The 17,847-nt window shown below is 40.8% G+C and overlaps 1 protein-coding gene across 1 annotated transcript in view; it reads left to right on the top strand.

Annotated features, from left to right (window-relative positions):
* Positions 1-17,847, top strand: part of LOC126196750 (centrosomal protein of 76 kDa-like) — a 143,316-nt gene that overhangs the window by 98,116 nt on the left and 27,353 nt on the right. Inside the window, exons 6-7 of the mRNA XM_049934589.1 lie at positions 7,457-7,613; positions 17,327-17,448. Of these exons, the coding sequence (XP_049790546.1) occupies positions 7,457-7,613; positions 17,327-17,448 (279 nt within the window). The remainder of the gene's footprint in view (positions 1-7,456; positions 7,614-17,326; positions 17,449-17,847) is intronic.

Consider the following 17,847-nt stretch of genomic DNA (forward strand, 5'->3'; position numbering starts at 1 on the left):
GGGCCCCATGATCAAATCCTGTGGAATACCTAATGTAATTGCAAACTTTCTTAAATCACTTAAACCGTATAAAGAAAGTTTTTGCTCCCTGTTCTGCAGATATGACTTAAACCACTCGTATGCTGTACCATTTATACATATAATTGTAATTTCTGAAATATTATGTCATGGTTCACACATCAGATGCTTTGGATAAGTCGCAGAAAATTCCTGTCGGTGACATTTACTATTTAAAGACTCTAATATGTGGACAATGAAATTGTATATTGCTGTCTTAGTGGAATGGCATTTTTAAAATCCAATCTGTAATTTACTAAGTTTGCCATTGCTGTTGAGATGGCTAATGACACATGAGTACATTATTTTCTTGACAATTTTTGAAAATGCTGTAAGCAAGGATACTGGCTGTCAGTTATTTACATCTGTGGTGTACCATTTCTGTGGAGAGGCTTGACAGTGGCATATTTTAACCTGTCGGAGAAAATATCTTCGATTAGTGATGCATTATGTATGTGACTCAGAACATCAGCTGTAATTACTTCACATTGTTTTAATAGCTTGTTAGAGATGTAATGTTTATTTTTCAAATATTTACTGATTTTTCTTGTTTCATAAGGGATTGTAAGGTGAAAACTAATCTGACTAAGATTTCTCAAAACTGACTCTTCCACTCTTCCACTCTTGGCGTTTTCTTTTGAGCTATTGTCACCAATTTTTTCACCTACATTTAAGAAATGGTTGTTAAATACACTAGCTAATTGTGTACTGATGATCAAGACAGTCTTGTTCTCCTTAATAGTAATGCTACCTCCCCCAGTGGTTATTTTTCCTGTCTCCCTTCTAACAACATTCCATAGTGGTTTGATTTTATTGCCCAAGTTGTTACATACATACATATTTCTTGATTTTATGACAGCTTTTCTCAGTATGCTACAATAATTTTTATAGTGTAAAATTACTTCTTGGTCTTTACTAATTCTTGCTGCCTTGTACAGTTTTCTTTTTCTTTCTGAAGACACCTTAATACCTGTAGTAACCCAAGACTTCTTTGGAAATTTTTTGGTGTTACATTTAGGAACTTTTTGGGCAACAATATAAATTTATCAAGAAATATGTTATCATTAACATTTGGCTCATTATATACATCTCCCCAATTAACATTTCTTAAATTTTCTCTGAACTGCTCTATAGATACCATCTTGGAGCAACCTTACACTTTTACTTAATGGCTTCTGAGCTGTACACCCTGTTATGTTTTGTGTGTTAGTCTATTTTGCATCATGGTCTGATAATCCATTTGTCACAGGGAAACCATGTGTTAGTTTTACATCCTGTTGCTACACAAATAAATTATCTATTAGAGTGCTATTGTCTTGAACTATATGTGTAGGGAATTTGATCACTGACTATGTTATATGTCATTATGCTTAGAAAGTTTCATTAAAATCACCACAGATTAATAACTTGTTCTTTTCATCTGACAGGCTGCAAAATAGGGAGTCAAACATTTTTATGGATAGCTCCAAATCTCGTAAGGGGAAGCTGTACACTGTTGTTAATATCAACACTACATTATTTAGCTATAGTTCACATGCATAAACTTAAAAGTGCTGGTCAACATAAAATTGCTTAATTCTACAGTTTTGAATTTATACTCTTGTTTTGTGTAAATGGCAACTCCTCCTTTATCCATGCTAGATCTGTAAGTGTAAGATGCTAAATTATACCCATTTATACTGACACTGTCCATCCCCACAGTTACATGGTGTTCAGACAGACAAGGTGTGTTAATCTCATTCTTATTTTTGAGATCATCTTAACACACTAACAGCTCATCTACTTTATTTTTTATACTCCTCATGTTTTGACGAATTAAGTCAATACCATCCTTATCTTATCCCTATTTACTGCACATGAAGCTCCTTTTATTCTATTTTTCTAGATTTTAACTTTAATGTAAAAAGCCTGTCTGCATGGTCCCATTAACCAGATGGGTCATCCCTTGTGTGACTGTGGTCACCCTTACAGTATCTGCCAATAGAGAAGCTAACTTATCTTTCCCCTTCCTATTTAGGTGCAAGTCATGTGTAGTTCATCCCCACCTAACAATAGCATCAACTGGATTTTGCCACTGCCTTGAGCATCCTGTTCAGCTCAGTGTTACCATGCCTTACAGCAGTGTTTACCCAGGACCGATCATGGCACTGGAAAACTTCCGCAAACCCCAGCATTTGTGTGCCCAATTTCTGCTCCTATTTTGTCCTGGTCACTCCTAATACTATATCTTGGATTCATAGCCGGCTGTTTCCCGCTCCCCCGACTATAACGATTTGATGTTCCCTCTCAAACTCCTTGCATAGCTGATGTAAGTTTTCTGTCCCTGGTTAGGGCTAGCACTTGGTTTCACAAAACTTCTGACCTAGTACCCTGCACCTAATTTCTCCTGAAGGTGCTGGCCTACACCCCTCTCATGACTGCTACCTAGAAGCAGAATTCTTCTTTTCGTATTCTGACTTGTCTTTGCTAATGTTCTGTTCCAACCTACATTCAACTGCATCTGGATGTTATAGACTATTAAATGAAGATGGTGCCACACATTAAAGTATTTCAAAAAGAGAGAACAATTATATTTGGTGATTGATTGATTAACATTTGGTGCTCAGGTATGCTGAAAATCTGCTTCTTCAACAAAACAGATGTTATTAAGCACAAATCATTTAAAAATGATTAACATAACATAATAGTTCCTGACTCTTCTGGAAATGTACAAAGGGAAAAACTTCTGGCTTTGGTTATCTCTTGAACAATACAGTACTCTGGATGTTTGTTGAATAACTCACTGGCAAGAGCAAAAGAATAGTGTTTGTAGATTTGACTGGAAACCACTGTGTACGAACTATGCTCTCTGTCTGCACATATTCAGTCGGTTCTTTGACTGAACTCGAACAGTCAGTTGAGCAGTGGCCAAAATCAGTATCACACTAGACAGACAGTAAGTCCTTGTGTTATCCAGATGTCGACAGTAGGTGACAACAAAGTTAAAATCACAGTTCATATGAAAAAAAAAAAACATGTAGTGCAGGGCTGTCATCATTAGGTACCCCAGAAAGCTTGATGTAGGCATCAGCTTGTTACACCAAGTGAGGCTGTGGCAGTCTGCAACAGACATTAAACCTGCCACGAGCATTCTGTCATGTGGCCTGGTGTTGGCAGATGTAGAGGTGTCCTTTCACACCTCACCTAGTGATGTCATCGGATGTTTGCATAATTATATTGACTGATCCACATAAAAGGCCAGTGGGAATACGAGATCTCTTCCCTCTTGAGGAGCTGCTCCTGAGTCCAGTGCTGCAGGTAGGAGGTGAAGGTGGTTTCAACTCGTGGCTTGCTACGAGTGACAGTGACAGTGGAAGATGCTTCGAGTTGTGGGCACCGGTACGAGTTGGCAGCCTTGCTGAGCAATGACAGAGCCACATATCCAGCCAAGTGTGTATTGGAATGTGCACACCCAGGCAGGTATGCCCACTTTAAATGATGTGCCTGCTGCTTCTTCTTCTCCTCGTACTGACAGAGACTTCAACAGAAGTAACAAGGAACAGTGACAGCAGCCATGCAAGAGTTCCATCAGGGTTCGCTACATGTTGGTGTCACCCACTAAGAGGATAAAAAGGTAAACAAATAAAAATAGGTAGGTGTGGATGTCAACAGTTTTTTCCATCTGTGTTTTAAACATTTGCACAAAACATTTGACCATACTGTTAGAGGCAAAGTGAAATATAGGTGTGGTAATATACTTGATTCCATTCCGGGTGCAAAACCATTAAAAACCAGTGGATGCAAGCTGCAGTGCGCTATTGGTGATGAGATCATGGGGCACCTTCAACAGAAAAAAACGTTCACCAGGGCCCTAGTGGTATTCTCCATCAAGGTCTGTTGCATTTTAGTGACTTGTGGGAAATGAGACTATGCATTTATGAAATCAGCCAAGTGGCCTCTTGGAATAGGCCTGCAAAATCGACATGCTCTTGATCCTATGGCTGGGTGCGCATAGGCCATTGCTGGTAGGCTTTGGGTGGTGCTGTTTGTTGTGTCTGTTATGCTTGATGGTGTTGAACCATGTGTGCAATATCCTCTTTCACCCATGTCCAATATACCTGTCACAAGGGCAGGTCCATCATTCGGAAATGCCTCAGTGGGACTGCTGCACGAGTCACAATATACAGCAGTGTCAAATTTCTGGAATCACCATTCAACACTGATGGTCATATTGATTCACAATGGAACACCTTTGGAAAGATGAAAGACACAGAATTATGAAAAGAAACACCAGAAGTTCTGTGGAGGCTGTCAAAGGAAGGGCCTGTGGCCAGCCAGTTGATATGAATTACCCAGCCTGTCTCAAGAGTACATGTAGTTGTGGCTGCTGCCATCCCTGGAAGTGCTGAGAAACTCTTCCAATAACTGTACCATTTGTGACTCAATGTGAAAGCAAACAGTTTCTCGTGTATCAAATTCCTCATTGGGATCCATGATGATAGTACATCTGCATTCATGTGCTGGCTGATGTATGATAATAAATTGAATAGTGGTAATTGGATAACAAAAGAATCCAGCATTGCAACGTCTGAGATGTCCGCCCATATAGGCAACTTTGACTTGGGGCCAAATACAGGCAGCAGCAGCTTATGGTCTATGATCAGATGAAATTGATTGCCATACAGAAGTATGGGGACCTCCTGGACAGCAAAGATAAGTGCCAATGCTTCCTCCTCTATCTGGGAATGATTTTCTTGTGCCATTCTGAACCATTTGGGTACTTATGCAATAGAATGACCCTAATCTGTATAGTGAGGCATCTGTGGCCAACACTGGAGATATAAGAGACTGACAAAAGGTCAGGCAAAGAGCAGTTTGGAGACACTGCTTCAACATAAGAAATGCGTGGCAAAGTCCTTGGACCACTGGAAAGAGACCTGGGACCCTTTTTCTATGCAGTCGATTTCAATGGCTGCTCCATTGTTGCAATTTGCTGGATAAATTGGGCATAATGTGCAACCTTGCCAATGAAAAGTTGCAGGTTGTTTATATTCTTTGGTGTAGGAATATGGGAAACCACTGTTACAGTCTCTGACTTCAGTTTAAGGCCACTCTGGCTAAAGATATATCCTAGAAACTTAATGGAATGCTAAATAAAAGAAGGAGCGTTTGGATGGAAAATACTCACCAGAGACTTGACATGTGCTCCTCTTGAGTCCATCCAGTGAGCACTGTATCATCCAGCTGCTTAATGCGTTATGCAATATTGGCCAAAACGTAACCTGTTATATCGTTGGGAGCCGTAAGGAGTATTTCATACTAGAATGGCTTTGGAAGCTTTGTCTAAATAAACTTGAAAATAAGCTTCCAAAAGATCAGTCTTAGAGAATACTGACCCTCTGCCAATTCTGAAAATAATTCTTTGGTATGCAGAAGGGTATATGAGTCCACAATCAACCGACAGTTTAGCATATTTCTGAAGTCTCCACGAAGGTGTAACGAACCACATGGTTTGTGAAAGAGTTCAGGTGATGTCCATATATTTTAAGGAATCAGGGACAGCACTGTTTACTCCTCCAAGCAATCCAGTTCTACTTTTACTTCAGTGAGCAAGGGGGAGGCTCTGAAAAATCTGCAAACTTTTTTAATGTCATATGGAAAAAAAAGTCTCTCTCAAGCCTGGAGAAATTAAGTGAACATACTGAAGACACACAGAATCCCTTCTGCATGTGGAATGATATTCTGAATTTCTTGGACAGAAAGGTGTATAGAAAATCCAAAGGCTATATACACATCCAGGCCAAAAAATATTTTTCACTGAGGGTTTTGTTGCTACAAAGGCCTAGTGTCAGAATTTCATAATGGCCATTACCCCGCAGCTGAGCTGGTACTGATTTTAAGGGTGGAGACCCCAATCAGAGATATTTAGGCTGATTAGAATTGAAATCAGTGCCCCTGTATTATAAAAGGAATAAAATATGAATAGGTTGGTTGGTTGATTTTGGGGAGGGGCCCAAACAGTGAGGTCATTGATCCCATCGGATTAGGGAAGGATAGGGAAGAAGGCTGGCATGCCCTTTTGAAAGAACCATCCTGCCATTTGCCTGAAGCAATTTAGGGAAATCATGGAAAATGGCCAGATGCGGTTTCCAACCATCATCCTCCGGAATGCGAGTCCAGTGTGCTAACCACTGTGCCACATCGGTTGGTAAAATATGGACCTTGAAACACTGCTTGCAGTGTAAGATAATGTTTTGCTATCTTTAAATCTGTGGTTTCATTTATTTGGATCAGCTCACTCAACTGCTGATAGTGTGGCCATGTCTGACAAATATCTGTTGTATGACCATGGCATAAACACTGTTGACAGACATAACTATAATGTGGAAACTATGTCTAACACTTAAAGAAATACAATGAAAACAACTGGGTAGTCTGCAAAACTTTCACACATGTCCGCCCTTTTCTGGAGTATTGATGTGCGGTGTGGGATCTGTATCAGGTGGGACTGACGGATGACATCAAAAAAGTACAAAGAAGGGCAGCTCATTTTGTATTATCGTGAAATAGGAGAGATAGTGTCACAGACATGATACGTGAATTGGAGTGGCAATCATGAAAACAAAGGCGTTTTTCGTTGCAACGGTATCTTCTCATGAAACTTCGATCACCAGTTTTCTCCTCCAATTGCAAAAACATTCTGTTGGTTCCCACCTTCATAGGGAGAGGTGATCATCACAATAAAATAAGAGAAATCAGGGCTCGCACAGAAAAATTTAAGTGCTGATTTTTCCCGTGTGCCGTTCGATAGTGGAATGGTAGAGAGACAGGTTCATTGAACCCTCTGCCAGGCACTTTATTGTGAATAGCAGACTAATCACGTAGATGTAGATGAGAGAGGGAGAATTATACAAATAGAGCAACAGGGGTAAGCAGAAGATGGGTTTTAGAACTAACGAAGTAACTGCAGCAGCAATGATAACTTCATTTCAAACAAACAGAGGCCTATGTGAATGAATTAATGTTTATGCATAGCACTTGCTTTCAAAGTTAACACATCAGACTGACAAAACGAAAATGGCTTAAATACTTTGAGCTCTCTGAGACATGACTTACTACAGGTAAAGGTGAAAAAAATTAGAGAAGTGTTCCGTGTAAAAAGCCTGTCATTTGCGTCTTCATCTTGGTAACCTGTAAAACTTGGAGACATGTAGTAAAGACTAGAGTCATTAGATTTATGGGTAATACAATAAAGTTCTTTAAGAAACAGTGACAGCTTCGTGTGTAAATAATGTGCACAGTGGAACATTTAGGAATTTTTGATCAGATAACAGTAGTATTTTATGATTTGCAGTAAGTGTGCCTCTGAGTGTAAAAGAAACGTGTTTTTAAAATGTGTTTACTTGTATTCCTTCTTTAGGGCCCTGCAGATCATGCTCTTCTCTTATGCAGCCTGCTGCTTGGGTTTGGCCTAAATGCTTTTGTCTGTATTGGCACAAAAGCTGATGGCAGTCCATGGGCATGGGTTCTTACACAAGGAAACAAGAAATATGTCACATTTTGGGAAAGTATGACTGGTATGTTTGTCATTTTTAAGTTTTTTGTTCATTCCTGGGAAACAATGGAAAAATCCTGTTTCGCATGGTTGTCTATCAATGATGCTTTTATAATACTTAAAACAAACAAAAATAAAAGTGGCAGTTTCAATCTTTGATGTTTCATGTCAATAAATCTTCTACTGAAGACTAGCTTGAGGAAAAGAATTTGTATTTGAAGCTAATGTTAGGGGTGGTAACATTATGTATTAATGTTGGATCATGTCGCTGAAAACATATTTTACGTTCTTGTTTTGTGTAACATAAATCTGCACAGGTCTAAACATGTGATAATTGATTCACTATGAAATGGGCTGTATTGCTAGGCAATACTTTGTGGCATAATGTGAAGTTTAAGTGCTTATTATATAACAAATTTTAATTTGCTCTGTTGCCTGTCTCACGAACTTTTTTCTCATTTCGTTCAGTGTAACATTACACTGCAGAATTCTCCTCCTGTTCTTCACTCAGTTCTCTTTAGTTATTATGATCAGTTTTGTTGATTGTATAGTGTTACTTCACTGACTTGTGTTGATTCCTATTCTGGCCTTCTGTCTTTTTGTCATTATTTTTCCAGAATGAATCTTCCACTCCCACCAGAGTGTACACTGTAGTAGAACTACCTGAACTTAAAGATGGATCTTTTCCTTTTTGCGTGGAACTCTGTTAGTGACTGAGCTATCCAAGCATTCTGTGAGTCCTGACCCAAAATTCAATTAGCTAGTACATCTCTCCTGTTCTTGGCACTTCATGAGGCTTTTGCATATACTTTGTTATATAGGATTCCTAGGAGAATATACAGGGTGGTCCATCTGAAGTTTCAGATGAGATTATCTCGAAAACTATACATTGGATAAAAATAGTGGGTAAGACAAGTTCGTAAGCTCAAAGGGGGACATCAAATAATACCACACATGACCCCCAGCCCCCGCCCTCTTGGGTGGGGTGGGGGGTCAAGTTTTAAATCTTAAATGGAACCCCCCATTTTTTATTGCAGATTCGGATTCTCCATAAAAAGTAATCAAGTTTTATGTGAAACATTTTTTTAAACCATTGACAGATGGCGCAGCAATCGAGAAAAATTTTAATTTGGGGAAGAACTCCAATTTATTTAGAATGATCCGAGAAGGACACATCAAATCAATACAAAATGTACACCAGTTCTCTCATTATGCCAAATTAAGGTATATTGTATCAAAATGTATCCTACCCACCACAGTTTTTGTTGGAGGGAGGCAGAACGGTATTAAAGTCTCACTAGGGAACTCTTCACAACTGCATTACTAACCAGACTGTGACACTACTGTGGCCAAACTGCGAACTATGGCTCAGTATAAAGGTCAGTGCAATATGATTAGACGTCACTTCACTTTCAGATTGTGAACCGTAAACATCAGCTAACAAAAGTAAATTATTCTTTAGCGAAACATGGCTCACTATCCTACAGAGAGTGTTGATATAATGTTAATTTTAGGTAAATGCCATAACAATTATACTGCAGCTGCACAGTCGTATGCGGATCATTTCCCAAACAGACGACATCCAAGCAAAAACATTATTTGAAGTTGCACTCAACGAGCTCGAAATGGATACATGCACCATCCACCTCATCATCGCAAATACAATGAAAATGATGCTCATAGCCTTACCGTTCTCTCCTGTGTTCAACTGGATCCCAAAATTAATAGTCATGCTATTCAGAGACAACTGGAATAGCGAAATCAACTGTTTTGAAAATTTTGAAGGCACATATCTATCATGCATATCATATCACACTGACACAGGCATTAACGCCGAAAGATATGCAAGTACTTGTGCATTTCTGCCAATGGGCCTTGAAAATGGTAAGAGGTGGCAATGATTTTAGATACGTTATGTTCACCAATGAAGCCACATTCAAAAACAATGGTGAATTAAATAGTCATGATTGTCATTATTGGTTCCCTGTCAGTCCACACTGGAACAGATCCGTTGACGATCAACACAAATGGTCATTAATGGTCTGGTGTGGAATTTTAAATGGCTTCTTGATAGGACCGTATTTTTTTGACCAAAACGCTACTGGGGAATCTTATTTACAACTTCTCTGCGAGGATTTGTTGGAGCTAATGGAAGATGCTGATTTAGAAACTAGGCAATGAAAGTAGGTAGGTTGGGGCACAGTGAAGTGCTGCTGGGGAACACACAGGGTGGAGAGAGGGCAGGGCAGCTATGTGCAGTCTGGAGGTTAGACAGTGGGCAAGGGTGAAGTGTGTGGTGGTGGTGGTGGTGGTGGTGGGGGGGGGGGGGGGTAGCGGAAAAGGGGAGAAGTAAAAAGACTGGATGCAATGGTGGAATGAGGGCTGTGTAGTGCTGGAATGAACAAGAAGGGGTGGATGGGTGAGGATAATGACTAACGAAGAGGCCTGGAGGGTTATGGGAATGTAGGGTATATTGCAGAGAAAGTTCCCTCCTGTGCAATTCAGAAAAGCTGATATTGGTGGGAAGGATCCACATGGCACAGGCTGTGTAGCAGTCACTGACATGAAGGATGTCACATTGAGCAGCTTGCTCTGCAACAGGGTGGTCCACTTGTTTCTTGGCTACAGTTTGTCGATGGCTATTCATGAGGACAGACTGCTTGTTGGTTGTCATGCCCACATAGAATGCAGTACAGTGGTTGCAGCTTAGCTTGTAGATCGCATGATTGATTTCACAGGTAGTCCTGCCTTTGATGGGATAGGTGCTGCTTGTAACTGGACTGGAGTAGGTGGTGGTGGGAAGATGTATTGGACAGGTCTTGCATCTAGGTCTATTATAGGGATATGAGCCATGAGGAAGGGGGTTGCGAGCAGAGGTTGTGTAGGGATGGACAAGTAAATTGTGTAAGATAGCTGGACAGTGGAATACCATTGTGGGATGGGTGGGAAGGATAGAGGGGAGAACATTTCTCATATATATAGTCTGCTATTCCCCTTCATCTTTTTGCAGCTGTTTCATGCATTGTGTTGTGTGATATGCTGTCTGTTGGTTGGTTGGTTTGGGGAAGGAGACCAGACAGCGTGGTCATCGGTCTCATCGGATTAGGGAAGGATTGGGAAGGAAGTCGGCCGTGCCCTTTCAGAGGAACCATCCCGGCATTTGCCTGGAGTGATTTAGGGAAATCACGGAAAACCTAAATCAGGATGGCCGGACGCGGGATTGAACCGTCGTCCTCCCGAATGCGAGTCCAGTGTCTAACCACTGCGCCACCCCGCTCGGTATATGCTGTCTGTGTTCCACCTAAATAGAGAAACAAAGCTTCTGCTCTGTTATTCCCTCTTTCAAGGGTCTGACAAAAGAATACACAATCCAAAACATATTCTGTGATCATTTGCATGACCATAAAGTTATAGAAAAGTGTATGTCATTGTCAACCGTATGAAATGGAAAAATATCTCAAGAAAACTACAAAATTATGACAGAATTTCTGGCCCTTATGTACCTTCAGGAGATGAAATATCAATATGCGACAAGTAGGTCCCCTTCATCTTGTGGTCTGAGAATCTGCCCTTCCTTTATAATCTTTCCGAACCCATCTGCCCCTCCTCCCCAAGGAACGAATTGATAGTTCTGGACGCTAGAATAATGTGCGTACTTTTGTATGTGTCAATCGACAGGACTGATATTTCACCTCTCATAAAGGAGCAAGAAAAAAGAGAAGTAGAAAATATGCTCCAAATTAGAATGTGGTAACCCTATCACTGTACGAGAAATATTAAATTACAGATTCTGACACTGAAAAATGAATACCTTAATTGAGTGAAGAAAGAAGTCAGGAGTAAATAGAGATTCCATTCTAGTGAAACCTTATCCATTCCAGTACAAGGCTGAATTTCCACCTGTTTTCATTTCTCAGGATCTGCTCCAGATTGAGTCAGCATAGTATCCACAACAAAGTTCAACGTGGACAATGTGACTGTGATACATGAAACTGGTCTCAGAAATGAACAAAGCCATTCTGAAAAACTACTGTCTTTACTAGTCATATCATATCTGGTTTACAGAAGAAACTGTAAATATTAAGAGGAATATATTGCCACTACACTTACATATTAGGAACCAAATAAACAAAAATTGAGGAACTTACACTTTTATTTACTAAATACAAGATCTGTTAAAGATTCAATATCAGTTTGTTGTATTTCTGTTAACTTTTGACTTAAATTGCTCTTCTTTGACAAGGGTTTTACTGTAGCTGGCATTGAACTTTGTTTCGTATGTTCTAAGTTTTAGATGTGATGGAGGTAATGTAGACAGTAATACTGACCATGCAAGAAAGCTTTCTGTAGCTCACTCCATGATTTAGGTGAAAGTGATCAGACCTCAGGTGCACAGTCCAGTCTTGGTAAAAGTTCAAGGACCTTTTGGGACATAATGAATTCTGATTCATAACTGATGGTCATATTGAGAATTTTATTTTATCCTCTGTTTCTTTTAAATTTATGTACACATTTTACTTTGTTGCTTGTGCCATTCCATTTTTATATTCCTCTGTTCCCTTAATCTAGTTTTCTGTTCAGCACCTGTTGTTTTTTGAACCATGCTACAAAATAAATAATATTGTAAGTAAAATAAATAATATTGAAATTAGAATAAATAAATGCCAGCAGCAGTCAACAATTGTATTCATTTCTATGTGATAGTTTTACAGTCAGCAAGTGCCTTGAATATATTAGCTGTCCTTTTGAATGTTCATGAAATAATTATGGTTCCACATTGCTACAAAACTTTGTATATTTAATGAAAATTTGTGTGGACAAATGACCATTCATTTTATTCTATATGTGGTGCTCACCCATGAGTGTCGCGTAGACAGTTGTTTCAGGATTATGTATTTTACATAGAGGATGACATTAGATAGTGTCTTTCATAATTTTTTGTTGTAAATAATTCATTAGAGAGATCTCCATAATTGCAATACCAGATATATAAATGACCTCCCTGCCGCCGTTGGATAAGCAGCTGCCAGCAGAAAGTCGTATACTCCTAGGTCACTTATTTGTTACATAGTTTAAGTCTTAATTTCTTCGCGTGTTTTTGGTACTTGCATTGTTTAATTCATAAATTTCAGGTGTATTATAGTATTTGATAGTTGTAGCATCACGTTTTAGTCCCTGAATAGTGTAAATTCGCGTAGTCGTCTGTCTTCTGTTTTTGTTTTGAACGGCCAATGTTGGTTGGTCACAGCCAGTGTGCTCCCTGCCGCCGTTGGATAACCAGCTGCCAGCAGAAAGTCGTATACTCCTAGCTCACTTATTTGTTACATAGTTTAATTCTTAATTTCTTTGCGTGTTTTTGGTACTTGCATTGTTTAATTAATAAATTTTGGGTGCACTATAGTATTTGAGAGTTGTAGCATCGTGTGTTAGTACCTGAATAGTGTAAAATCGTGTAGTCTCCTTCCGCCGCCGAGCAGTGTGTCAGCAGTGCGCAGGTAGCAGCATTACTGCATTTACTAGGCAATCTTGTATTTTAATAACCGTTTAAATTTTGTGTCGATTTGTTTGTGCTCTCTGTAGATTAGTTGAGACGTTCTTTGCACAACAGTTTTTAGCATGGATAGGGACTGCAACTGCTGTGTTCGGATGCAAGCTGAGTTGGCATCCCTTCGCTCCCAGCTTCAGGCAGTGTTGGCTTCGGTCACACAGCTTGAGGCTGTTGCCAGTGGGCATCACTGTGGAGGTCCGGATGGTGGGGGTTTTTCGGGGATGGCCAGCTCATCCCACGCATCCCCCGATTGGACTGCGACTGTGGCTGCCCGGGATACTGCCCACATTGAGGCTGATCCCTCACCTGTGGTGACTGTGGCTGCCCGGGATACTGCCCACATTGAGGCTGATCCCTCACCTGTGGTAGAGTGGGAGGTCGTCTCGAGGTGTGGCAGGGGGCGAAAGACATTCCGGAGGGCTGAACGGAAGGCCTCTCCAGTTTGTCTGACGAACCGGTTTCAGGCTCTGTCTCAGGATGATACTGATCTTCGGCCGGACATGGCTGCTTGTCCTGTTCCAGAGGTTGCCCCTCAGTCTGCAAGATCCGGGCGGTCGCAGAGGGTGGGCTTACTGGTAGTTGGGAGCTCCAACGTCAGGCGCGTAATGGGGCCTCTTAGGGATATGGCAGCAAGAGAGGGGAAGAAAACCAATGTGCACTCCATGTGCATACCGGGGGGAGTCATTCCAGATGTGGAAAGGGTCCTTCCGGATGCCATGAAGGGTACAGGGTGCACCCATCTCCAGGTGGTCGCTCATGTCAGCACCAATGATGTGTATCGCTATGGATCGGAGGAAATCCTCTCTGGCTTCCGGCGGCTATCTGATTTGGTGAAGACTGCCAGTCTCGCTAGCAGGATGAAAGCAGAGCTCACCATATGCAGCATCGTCGACAGGACTGATTGCGGACCTTTGGTACAGAGCCGAGTGGAGGATCTGAATCAGAGGCTGAGACGGTTCTGCGACCGTGTGGGCTGCAGATTCCTCGACTTGCGCCATTGGGTGGTGGGGTTTCAGGTTTCGCTGGATAGGTCAGAAGTCCACAACATGCAGCAAGCAGCTACACGGGTAGCAGGGGTTGTGTGGCATGGACCGGGCAGTTTTTTAGGTTAGATGGCCTTGGGCAAGTACAGAAAGGGCAACAGCCTCAAAGGGTGCGGGGCAAAGTCAGGACATGCGGGGACCAAGCAGCAATCGGTATTGTAATTGTAAACTGTCGAAGCTGCGTTGGTATAGTACCGGAACTTCAAGCGCTGATAGAAAGCACTGAAGCTGAAATTGTTATAGGTACAGAAAGCTGGCTGAAGCCAGAGATAAATTCTGCCAAAATTTTTACAAAGGCACAGACGGTGTTTAAAAAGGATAGATTGCATGCAACCAGTGGTGGCGTGTTTGTCGCTGTTAGTAGTAGTTTATCCTGTAGTGAAGTAGAAGTGGATAGTTCCTGTGAATTATTATGGGTGGAGGTTACACTCAACAACCGAGCTAGGTTAATAATTGGCTCCTTTTACCGACCTCCGGACTCAGCAGCATTAGTGGCAGAACAACTGAGAGAAAATTTGGAATACATTTCACATAAATTTTCTCAGCATGTTATAGTCTTAGGTGGAGATTTCAATTTACCAAATATAGACTGGGACACTCAGATGTTTAGGACGGGTGGTAGGGACAGAGCATCGAGTGACATTATACTGAGTGCACTATCTGTAAATTACCTCGAGCAATTAAACAGAGAGCCGACTCATGGAGATAACATCTTGGACCTACTGATAACAAACAGACCCGAACTTTTCAACTCTGTAAGTGCAGAACAGGAAATCAGTGATCATAAGGCCATTGCATCATCCCTGAATATGGAAGTTAATTGGAATATAAAAAAAGGGAGGAAGGTTTATCTGTTTAGCAAGAGTAATAGGAGGCAGATTTCAGACTACCTAACAGATCAAAACGAAAATTTCTGTTCCGACACTGACAATGTTGAGTGTTTATGGAAAAAGTTTAAGGCAATTGTAAAATGCGTTTTAGACAGGTACGTGCCGAGTAAAACTGTGAGGGACGGGAAAAACCCACCGTGGTTCAACAACAAAGTTAGGAAACTACTGCGAAAGCAAAGAGAGCTTCACTCCAAGTTTAAATGCAGCCAAAACCTCTCAGACAAACAGAAGCTAAACAATGTCAAAGTTAGCGTAAGTAGGGCTATGCGTGAAGCGTTCATTGAATTCGAAAGTAAAATTCTATGTACCGACTTGACAGAAAATCCTACAAAGTTCTGGTCTTACGTTAAGTCAGTAAGTGGCTCGAAACAGCATATCCAGACACTCTGTGATGATGATGGCATTGAAACAAAGGATGACACGCGTAAAGCTGAAATACTAAACACCTTTTTCCAAAGCTGTTTCACAGAGGAAGACCGCACTGCAGTTCCTTCTCTAAATCCTCGCACAAACGAAAAAATGGCTGACATCGAAATAAGTGTCCAAGGAATAGAAAAGCAACTGGAATCACTCAACAGAGGAAAGTCCACTGGACCTGACGGGATACCAATTCGATTCTATACAGAGTACGCGAAAGAACTTGCCCCCCTTCTAACAGCCGTGTACCACAAGTCTCTAGAGGAACGGAAGGTTCCAAATGATTGGAAAAGAGCACAGGTAGTCCCAGTCTTCAAGAAGGGTCGTCAAGCAGATGCGCAAAATTATAGACCGATATCTCTGACGTCGATCTGTTGTAGAATTTTAGAACATGTTTTTTGCTCACGTATCATGTCGTTTCTGGAAACCCAGAATCTACTCTGTAGGAATCAACATGGATTCCGGAAACAGCGATCGTGTGAGACCCAACTCGCTTTATTTGTTCATGAGACCCAGAAAATATTAGATACAGGCTCCCAGGTAGATGCTATTTTCCTTGACTTCCGGAAGGCGTTCGATACAGTTCCGCACTGTTGCCCGATAAACAAAGTAAGAGCCTACGGAATATCAGACCAGCTGTGTGGCTGGATTGAAGAGTTTTTAGCAAACAGAACACAGCATGTTGTTATCAATGGAGAGACGTCTACAGACGTTAAAGTAACCTCTGGCGTGCCACAGGGGAGTGTTATGGCACCATTGCTTTTCACAATATATATAAATGACCTAGTAGATAGTGTCGGAAGTTCCATGCGGCTTTTCGCGGATGATGCTGTAGTATACAGAGAAGTTGCAGCATTAGAAAATTGTAGCGAAATACAGGAAGATCTGCAGCAGATAGGCACTTGGTGCAGGGAGTGGCAACTGGCACTTAACATAGACAAATGTAATGTTGAGATTCATTGGGAGAGTCCTTAGAAAATGTAGTCCATCAACAAAGGAGGTGGCTTACAAAACACTCGTTCGACCTATACTTGAGTATTGCTCATCAGTGTGGGATCCGTACCAGATCGGGTTGATGGAGGAGATAGAGAAGATCCAAAGAAGAGCGGTGCGTTTCGTCACAGGGTTATTTGGTAACCATGATAGCATTACGGAGATGTTTAGCAAACTCAAGTGGCAGACTCTGCAAGAGAGGCGCTCTGCATCGTGGTGTAGCTTGATCGCCAGGTTTCGAGAGGGTGCGTTTCTGGATGAGGTATCAAATATATTGCTTCCCCCTACTTATACCTCCCGAGAAGATCACGAATGTTAAATTAGAGAGATTCGAGTGCGCATGGAGGCTTTCAGAGAGTCGTTCTTCCCGCGAACCATACGCGACTGGAACAGAAAAGGGAGGTAATGACAGTGGCGCGTAAAGTGCCCCCCACCCCACACCGTTGGGTGGCTTGCAGAGTATAAATGTAGATGAAGATGTAGATGCAGAAAACTGAGTTTAGCTGAGAAAGTTGTGAATAATGCTGCTACCAAAATGTTTGAACTTACCCAACATTATTAAGTGGCTGATAAATAGCACAGCTAAATTGAAAAATAAGATAAAACAGTTTCTTCTGGGCTACTTCTTTAATTCCAAAGAAGTATTTTTATTTAGAATCTTGTAGCTCAATTTTTTTTAATTATTAAAGTGGATATTCTTTCCTGTAATGTGAGCATCTCTGTAAATGGTCAGCATGCAGCAACAATATTTAAAGACACATGAAGTTGATAACCTGTAAATTAACATCTTGGTGTATATTCTAAAGTTTCCATTGGAACATGTAACTAATTTTTCTTTTTTTAGGAACTCGCTATAGACATGAAAATCCTTGTGGTGGCAAAGTACAACCCAATAAAAAAGCTGATCATAACTACAAGACAATTGGAAGTGTCTTTAACAACAGGCAATTTTATGCATCAGTACAGGTAACAAAAAAACAACGAATTGAAATTGTGTTGTTTGTTTAATAGATTGACCACTTGTAAATGGAATGAGAAGATTTCCATTGCTGTATTAATTGAATTTTTTACTGATTTTGAATTTTAATCCCAACACAATTTCTGGCTAAAATTATACGAGTGTATATTATTTTTATGTACAGTTTATTGTCATTGTACTCAAAACTGCCTTAAAGAAATGTGCTCACTGGCAACTGCAGCGTACGAGGTTAGCTAAGAGTGAGAAGACCAGGTATTTTGAAGTCAAATAGTTCATAGATGGCAAGAGGATGATTAGATTTGAATACATTTCCTACTAACCCACCAGCAGTTTAAGAATAACCTGTAGGTATCTTCAATCGTGTTTACTCTACTTGCACTCATTCC

This window comes from Schistocerca nitens, chromosome 1 (genome assembly GCF_023898315.1).
Source record: "Schistocerca nitens isolate TAMUIC-IGC-003100 chromosome 1, iqSchNite1.1, whole genome shotgun sequence".
In the NCBI taxonomy this organism is placed as follows: domain Eukaryota; kingdom Metazoa; phylum Arthropoda; class Insecta; order Orthoptera; family Acrididae; genus Schistocerca; species Schistocerca nitens.